Source organism: Pieris napi, chromosome 11, assembly GCF_905475465.1.
Source record: "Pieris napi chromosome 11, ilPieNapi1.2, whole genome shotgun sequence".
NCBI classification, from domain to species: domain Eukaryota; kingdom Metazoa; phylum Arthropoda; class Insecta; order Lepidoptera; family Pieridae; genus Pieris; species Pieris napi.
The window spans coordinates 7,881,126-7,890,404 of record NC_062244.1 but is presented as its reverse complement, the minus strand read 5'-3'; the positions used below and the strand labels follow the sequence as shown (position 1 = coordinate 7,890,404).

The 9,279-nt window shown below is 33.4% G+C and overlaps 1 protein-coding gene across 3 annotated transcripts; it reads left to right on the top strand.

Moving 5' to 3' along the window:
* On the top strand, window positions 1–8,561 carry LOC125054166 (extensin-like). 3 transcript variants are annotated; one of them, XM_047655906.1, is made up of 6 exons: window positions 1–150; window positions 3,327–3,385; window positions 3,755–3,818; window positions 3,951–6,025; window positions 6,275–6,316; window positions 7,060–7,240. In XM_047655906.1, exons 2-5 carry the CDS (start codon window positions 3,372–3,374, stop codon window positions 6,291–6,293), a joined length of 2,172 nt encoding a protein of 723 aa, XP_047511862.1. In that variant the 5' UTR covers window positions 1–150; window positions 3,327–3,371; the 3' UTR covers window positions 6,294–6,316; window positions 7,060–7,240. The 3 variants fall into 3 exon arrangements, with proteins under 3 accessions (XP_047511862.1, XP_047511860.1, XP_047511861.1); XM_047655904.1 differs by lacking the exon at window positions 6,275–6,316 and having other exon boundaries at window positions 7,060–8,561; XM_047655905.1 differs by lacking the exons at window positions 1–150; window positions 6,275–6,316 and adding an exon at window positions 1,855–1,873 and having other exon boundaries at window positions 7,060–8,561.
* The last annotated feature ends 718 nt before the right edge of the window (window positions 8,562–9,279 follow it).

Below are 9,279 nucleotides of genomic sequence, written 5' to 3'. Positions count from 1 at the left end.
CATTGTCCCATCCCTACTCTATATTGGGCGGACGGTCATACAAGCCGCGACTGGCCGGGCGCCCGCCAGCTACGAACGAACGAACCTTCTACACGCGACCGTGTTACCCCAAACGTGTTTAGTGTTATTAGGATTTTATTACTATTTAAGGTATGTGAATTAACTCTTATTTAATCAAATTTGTAAGCAACCAAAAGCCGAAGTACCCGTAAAAATTGCATGAATATTGTTTCATTGAATTCTATACTTTCAGTTTTGAAGCTTCAAGCTTTTGAATATATAATCTTCAAAATCGTTACTACATACTTTGTTAATTTTTTTTAAAGTCTAACTACTACGATTAGTATTCTTCAGCTTTTGTTTTAAAGTAATGATCTAGGATCTGGAACATGAATTGTATTAATAAGAAATAACTTAAATTCAAATAAAAACAAATTTATATTAACATTAGAGTGGGCTATTGTTTAATACGAAACACGAAAATTGAGACTGAAAGTGGTAAGTTTATATGAAATATATAATTTGAATGTAAAGATAAGATTGGGCTTTTTAAAACTTAATAAAAAATTAATCAATCGGTCAATCGCTTTTAAACTCTTTATGAGTTTATTTTTTATTGACCTAATTGCAAAAATAGTTGCCATTTAATATTCCTTTTTCAATGCAACGTCAATAAGGGTAATGAATAATGGATTATATTCGAATATGTAGCTTCGTACTGGCTGATAGATATATAAATGTTTATAGCCTGGATTACGCGCAAGATATACATAAGATGTGAGTAATGAAAACCAAAGTAATTGATTGAGTCAGGGAGCAGATTTAGCTCGCGGTTAGTAAACAGGAATATATTGTAACTGCCTTTTTCGTGGATTAATTTTAAGTTCCATTTGACAGGACACTTTTTTGCTTAAATAGATGCCTCTATGGTACAATTGTTAAGATACGTATTACTTATGCCACAGATTACAAAAAACGCAGCAAAAATTTCCCAAATTAATTTACCATAACCTGTAGAAAACTTTTTGTTTTTAAAATTGTTAATTGGTATTTCGTTTAGTTTTGTCTCCAATATAATAAAGTCTTACCATTATGGTCTACTATTTATTTGCGATATTGTTAATATTATAATGCACTAGCAAACTCGGCGAACTCCGTTTCGCCACCAGATGGCTTCGTTTTATGTAACATTTCGTTTGGTGATCCTGCTTTTCTGTTGAAATTTTTCCTGAATTTTCTCTGCTATAAACCTCACGACCGACCTACAAACCTCGGAGCCCGAGACCTTTCCAACGAATGCACAACCGTAGAAATCGGTTCGTGCGTTCTGGAGTTATAGCGTCAGGAAGGAAAACCCGACTTATTTTTATATAGTAGATATTCCTGAAATACATTAAAATGCCTAAGCATAAATTGTACATAAAGTTAAATTACATATAATTTATAGATAAAGCTAATGTTCAGGATTAATTGCTTTTACTTGATGTTCCTGGACTAACAGGCTTACAGTACCGTTGTAGCTCATTAAATTATCCCTAATTTCCCTTACATTTTACACCCCATTAGCATTGAAAATCCTTATTAAACGACTTCATTGATTTAAATATTTACTCAATGACGTAAGTGGCTCTTAATTAAGTACTTCGTATGGTTATCAGTTAGATAAATGTTTAAACTTGAAAATATTTTCAAAACATAAATAATAAAGCTCCAGGTGTAGCGGAAACTGGAGGCGGGTGACTAATTTGTACCTGAGCCAACGTGGCGACCTTTTAAATGCGCTTGCACGTAAACTTGATGCGTAATTCGACAGGTATTCTCTGGCGAGCTTCGCCGTCTGGTTTTGTATTAAATATATTAGTTCCAGACATAGGTACGTAAAAAAAAGTTATGTATGTTTTTATCTAGCGCTCTATAAAATAGTTATAGTGGTACAAATACTAAAGGTATAAAAATATATAGGTAAAATTTTATTTATTAAACCGGAAGCAAAAATCCAGAACAGAACCGGATCGACCAGGCTAAGGCCGGATGGGCTGTAGCGTCTGGATGGTGACTGATTTCAAAAATAAATATTTAAAAAGCTTAAACTTTAAATGTAACAAGAGAACAAACACAATTTTTAATTAATGATATCACGCATATATTCGCAAGAGTTATCGTTTAATTGTCGTTTAAATGATCGCTTTATTAATAACATAAACTTATATTCTCCTTGAAGTTCCACAGTTAGTTTAGTTATTTACTACTTGTGTGTCGATACTTTTTGATAAAATGTGCCGGTATACATGGCCTTAATTAAATATTGTTACTTTTAAATCCAATAAAATATACAGTTTGAGCCATTAAATTTAAGTGGAACACCTGTTGTTTGTATATCTGCAAAGACCTAATTTCTCTGCCTTGCTCCAAATAGCCAAGATTTAGTAATAAAATTTATCAGTAATATTCCAGCACCGCCTTTGCCAAGTAAGAATGTAATGAAGGCGGAGTTGGCGAATTTGGCATATTTGTCTGGCTTGGCCAATAGGTGATAAAAATTATACTTATTTAGAAAAATTTAAAAATCCTTAAATGAAACAGATTCTGAGCAGCAGTTGGAGTGAGCTATGAAACTATTTGGTTCATATAATCTAAAATTAAAAGGTTCTCTCATTACCATTCCTTAGAACAAATTGCTATCGCATCTATAACGTAATGAACGTATAGTAAAAAAAATATAACCTAACAGTGAAAACATCGGTTTGAATCTACATAGTAGATATAAATAATTTGGTAGTAATAAATACATTTAAATAAAAATAAAAACAAATAATAAATAAAGCACAGGAACTAGACGAAAACCATACTTAACGCATTCTTGCAAATATTTATTCATTTCGTAAATACAGTTTGAAAGAAATGGAAATTTGTAGATCGTGTTTGCTATCGGAAAGCGTAGTTGGTCTAACTATAGCTTGGCTAGAAGCCATCGGCTATAATTCTGGAGTGCCAAAATTCTACCACCGCATTCCGTTATCGATAAATTCTTTGACTATTTGGGGTTGTATTTTTAACCCTTACTTATATGATTATATAGTTTAGTTCGTGCACATAGCGTATGTTTTTAGACATAACCTGTTCAATTAGCAAGATTGTTTTAAAAATGGCGTAATTGCGTTTTTAATAACGTTTACATTGATATTGTATCATTCTTGCGTCGGTCTGTAATTTCTTGGATAAAAATATGAAAACTGAAGCTTTTTGCCCGGTTATCCATGATTTTGTACTATATATGTATTTGTATGTGCTATGTATGTTAATGTGGACGGTGATCTCATTTACAGTTGGAGGTTACGTCCTGTGCACGCACTCACTAGATCATCAACGAAATGGCTGAAAACGGGTAATTATTATTTTAGTTTTGCTCTCTGTACTGTTTTCTGTACAAGATAAATTATTTCAAATAATATTGAAGCTTAAATACCTATTTAGAACCTGTGTACCTTGTAGAAATATATACCTATCGGGCGTATATATGTAAGAAACAAGCGACAAGGTTGTATAATATATTGGACACACTCTACTGCTATTTGCTAACAATATAGAAGTAAATTCTTTTCAAAGAGAGTTTGTTTATTAAAATAGGTCAGCCGAGGTATAAATATTTCTTAACAATACTGTACCTAAATCAGAATAGGTCAACTTTATCCACTTGCCTCATATCCAGTTGTCGTATTGTACAAAAATAACATTATGTTTGGCTGTTCTCCAGATACGGGCCCACGCCCGCTGGTCACATCGGCAGAATCCCAAACTTCGGCAAAACACAAGTAAATGTAAGTAAAATTATAATTGTTTGTGATAACATTACTTCAATAATAATGACGCTCAAAAGTAATTAAAAATCTAAGCACCTGATCTGATCGTTTTAATGTGATATTTTTTCAATCTTCTCCTCTTAATTTCAGCAATTTGGAAGTAATGAACCGCCAGCATGCATACAAAACGCCATGATGACAAAGGATAAAAAGCCATTTACCTACACTCCTGGGGGTTTAGATTTGTCTCAGATCAGAACGCCAAGTATGGCTCGACGAATGGCACGACAGCGATCATTAGAAGAACAGGAACAACCGTACGGATGTATGACACAGGGAAATGGAAACTATCAACCTCAAGGTGGTCCAGCACCACCACCTCCACCGCCAATGAAAATCCCAGCCCCACCTCCACCTCCCCCACTCGTTATAGAAGCTCCTAATAACAAGTCTCCGAAACCGCCAGCACTAGGAGAACGACCAGAGATAGTAATACCTCAAAATCCAATAGGCATGCTCAGAAAAACAAACAGCCCATATCACTGGGAAGCTGAAAAAGCTGAACTACAACGCATAGGCCCTGTGCCTAAATTTCTTGAAAAGGTTCCAAGTCCATTAACTGTTAAGTTACCGCAAAATATTCCACAGAGCTTTGGATCGCCACAGAATAATTATCAACGACCTAACACATATGGAAATCAGTATCACTCTCCTGACAGTCCTCTTCATAGACCTGAGGCACAATATGGTAACCAAAAAAGCATGTCACCAGGAGTAAATGGCTCACCACCTACAAGAGAACTTCTCCTTCGCCAAGATTCACTGTTTAATAAAAGCCCACAACCTTATGCCAACCAACCACCATTGGTCAGTGGCACACCTTATTCCCCGACTCCTAATAGTCATTGGCGTCAACCAGAAAAAAGAGATTCACCTGCAAAAACTAATCCACAATCACCGCAAGTAAACCGCGGGCCGTTTTCGCCAAATAACCAACAAAATACACCTATTTATAATCAAAATCCACAAATGAACAACGTTTGTCACACACTGCCAAGAGTGGCACAGAGGAATCAAGATGTACAAAATTCGATAAATAATGTACCAAATGATTACAATCCTAACACAAGCAATGAAAATCCTCAATATACTGAAGCCCCATGGCGTACCACCACTTTAAATAGATACCCACGCGAACCTCAGCAGAAGGCATACAATAATCAAAATGAACCTCAGGCCTACTCACCACCATGGAGAAGCAACGATGTCAATAATAATCAATCCGAAAATAATTTACACGGAGGTTTGCCGTGGAAGCGAGATAGTAGAAATACGAATCAAGTAAACGAAAGAGTGCAAAATAATCCTTCTAGGGTAAATCAAGAAGCAAATAGAGGGCCAAGTAATCACTCAGCTCCTTGGAGATCACAGGAAACAGAAAGATCTGCTCCCAATTCTCCGCCGGAAACGAGATATCAATCGTCAATATCAATTCCTGTTTCACCCCGAAAACAGCCCCCACCACCTCAATATAACAATAGTCCATCTCAAAAAGAAGTCGTTTACGTTAATGAAGAACCTGTATATTACTGCCCCGAGAGTCCGAAGTCGATGCCTCCATGGGTAAAATCACAGAAAGAAAAAACCAAAACACCGCCTCCTGCATGGTGCCAGAGGCCTTTAGATGGGACCAAAATATCGCCTAGAGAACTTGAAACTCCTCCAAGAGACGCAAACCAAGAACCGGAATGGGTAAGAAAGAGTAACGAATTGCAAAGAGGAGTACGTGACGTTGTCAGCCCTCCAAAATATCAACAAACGACACAACCTAATTGGTCAACCAAGCCTTCAGAAAATAGGAAAAGTCTTCCACGTGATAATACTCCACAGCAACCTTCAAGTAGAATTATACCAATACAGATGGAAGTCTCCAGTACTGAAACAAGGAACAGACAACAAGGAAATCAACAACCTCAGTTAAGGATAGTTATTGATATGAATCAAAATCCTATTGCACAGAATCAACACCAGTCTCAAGCACCGTATTCACAGCCTACTCAGCGCATCATGAGAGTTTTATCACCACAATTAGTAAAACTTGATGATGGATCTGCGGAACGAGACCTACCATCACTTAATAGAAATTTCCAGAGTCAGGACGGTCAACCAAAAACTAGGATAATACCAATTCAAGTCGAGGGATGCAATGGTGGCGGAAACAAAAGGTTTGTATTTTATATACAATGGATCCAAAAATATAAATCCAATTCTCTGTTAACTTTATTAAGTAATTGAAAAACAGGACTTGATAAATTAAACGTTGTATCTACTTAATTTATTATTGCAATTGAATATTACATATTTAAAATCTTAAACATAGTTTTAAGAGTTTATGCAACATTATATTATTTCCCTTTTATGCTGGTCTTATGACTTAGTAGGGAAATAAACTGAATTTAACTTATGATTTTCAGCTTCGGTGGCCGGTATTAGGGGCGTCGTTTGCACTGTCCAAAGTAAATACATTTTATTGCACCGCTTCTACCAATGAGTCAGAGTTACGCCTGCTGTATATTTAGCGCTTTAACACGCTCTAATTTTGTTTTTATTACACTAATCGAATCATTTTCGCTTGAACTTTTAATTGGTTGTCTAATTGTAACACTTTCGATAAAATGGTAGTAGTTAGTAGATACCTATTCTGCGTTTAATTATAATTTATTTTTTTTTAGTTTAGAAGAATGAATACTTACAAAGATTTTAATTATAATTATGATAATAATTTTAATTATGTAAAACGATGAAACCAGCTCGGTAATTAACACATGGCGTATAACCTGGGTAAACTGCCGGTAGGCGGTAATAATGATTTTGGTTTGAAAGGCGCGGTAGCTGATCTCATCTGTCTGTTATGATTTAAAAAAAAAATGATCTTTGTTTATTATTGAGGTTGCCGTAATAATATAATATTCTAAATTGGTACATTAATTGATACGTTAAAGATGTCATATAGACGATATAGTATGTAGCCATTCGCTTTGTATATTTTCTATCCACGATGGAAGACTGGTGATCTGTAACCACAGAACTTCTATAGTCTTGTAACCAGCCTCTCACAAAGATGGTGAACACCAGCAGCATGTAATCCTGTAAAATGCAATATTGTGAAGAAGCAAATAAACTTTATTATTGATATTTAACATATCGGAGGAAAATACCGGCAGCAAATTAAGTTTAATATTATACATATGTTTTTCAGAGTATACTACCACAAGATAGCTCGAGAGGAACCGCAGCGCCAGTCCAAATCTTTTAAAGTCCATCAGGTCGTAAATAGAACAGGGTCCGATGATATACAAATAATCGAAGATAGGAAAGGCTATACGGACTTATAACATCTACCACAGAGATTAAGTTTTACATTAAATAATAGTTTTTTTTAAATTTATGAACGATCTTAGATCGCGCCCCAGTAAGATGTACAACTAAGATTTTCCTTTAGATTTTTGAAACACTTATACGCAGTGACGATACATTTGAAGCTAAACAGTTTATTGAAATATTAAATATGTATAGGCTTGGGGTGTATATATAACACCTAATAATTATAAATATATTAAGTATATAGATTACGAAAGGTTTTAAAATAGATAAAGGCCCTAAACGCATCGATGTAACGTGCGAGATGACAAACGTTGATTTGTTATCTTTTTAAATAAGAATACTCACAAGTAGAGTATCATCTTGAGTTGCGTTTCAGAATACAAGCCTACTTTTTGATGGTTTTAATGAAATAGGTTATGGAGTCATTGAAATCTTATATGCGGGAAAATGCGAGCTTGCTTAGTTTTAATTTTATAACTGTAAGTTATATGTACTATATATTTAGATAGCTTATATTTTATTATTCAAATAAACTTTTAAGTATCTTAATTAATTATAAATTAAACGCTCGTGTTTTGTGATCTTACTAATCGTAAAATAAGTAAAAACGGCTGAAACACCAAAGAATATTATTTTAATGCATATTATATTTTAAAGATAAATTATAAATTTATTAATTAGTTATTAACATTGATAGAATTTAGGTAAATTATTTGGTAACATTTTTTACTTTTAATACATAGTATCAACATTTCTCCAACACATCTTGCACTCTTCCTATATTTTCGAATCTATATAATCAACCTAATTAAATTATATAAATCATCATATAATCTCAGTATACAAGTCCGCACTTTTAATATTCATATTTTCATTTATTGTTACTAATATTATCAAAAAACTGTCGTTTGGCCAGAGACCTTTAATTTTTAAAAAGAAATCCAATTAACAAAATTTTGGAATTTGAAAAATTTCAACGTAACGTTCTGGTTTTGGTTTGAGTTACTAAAATAAGGAATTATAACATTATTCTTGGGAAATGCATGATACATACTTCTAAAATTATCTTTTTAACTGTCTGAAATTTTATCTAAAGTAGATCGTCTTGTTGGAAGACTAACTATAAAAGTAGTAAAAAAAAAACTATTTTTAATTCTTAAAACACATATATATGATTGTAGTTATATTAAGGCATGCATGATAATCAGCGCAAGAATTGTTGAATTTCAAGAATAATGTCATAATTTCACAATAGTTATAAACAGACAAAGGGTGTGGCAATCTAGTCAGTGTGATCTTTTTCTAAGTATTTTAAATCTATTTATTATTTAAGATAACTCGGTAAGAACGAACTATTATTAAAACAATAAACCCAAATGGAAGTTTTATTTACAAATATCGTTTATACGAGTACTCTCTCTTTGTTTTCTAATTGTATAATGTATATGTATTAATTTTGTTTGAATACCTTGGGATATAGGACAGATAGATATAGCCTCTGACAGATCAGCCTTCTATACCAAAAGCAATGATTACTTCACTGGAAATAAAACCAAAAATTTCCGAGTAATACGCCATCTAAGCAAATTTTCATGACAATGCTAGTAAGGTGATCTCATTGCTTTACGCAAATAATGAATATGTATATACTATTACATTTAAAACCCTTTAAGATGAGGTTTATGGCACAATATTAATTTAAATTGACATTATTGAACTTGCCACAGAAAATGGCAAAATTGTAAGTATAGAAAATTTGAGCCATAACACCACAATTTCAGTTTTAGCGCCATCTAGTTATTTCTAATCAAACAATATGCATAAGAGTGCGCTTGGCAAAACTACTCCGTTTTACGTACCTTTCTGTATTAAAGACGATGTATTTCAATAGAGAGAGTTATTAATGCTATTTGTGTAGTTTAAAGTGCACATTTATTTTTCAAGAGCTTCACATAATCATTTTAACAGACTACAGAAAGCTAAAGAAGGTTTCAATCCAAAATTGACGGGATTTTAAAAATTATTTTGTTTACGAATAATGTTAAGAATACAAAAAAAAGATGAAAGAAAGTGCAATTATGGTTTATCTCGTCAT

Excerpts from the sequence above, each read along its gene's own strand:
- LOC125054166 (XM_047655904.1), top strand. Across the intron at positions 3,819-3,950 it reads TCGGCAAAACACAAGTAAAT|CAATTTGGAAGTAATGAACC; the intron begins GTAAGTAAAATT and ends TCTTAATTTCAG. Across the intron at positions 6,026-7,059 it reads AATGGTGGCGGAAACAAAAG|AGTATACTACCACAAGATAG; the intron begins GTTTGTATTTTA and ends TATGTTTTTCAG.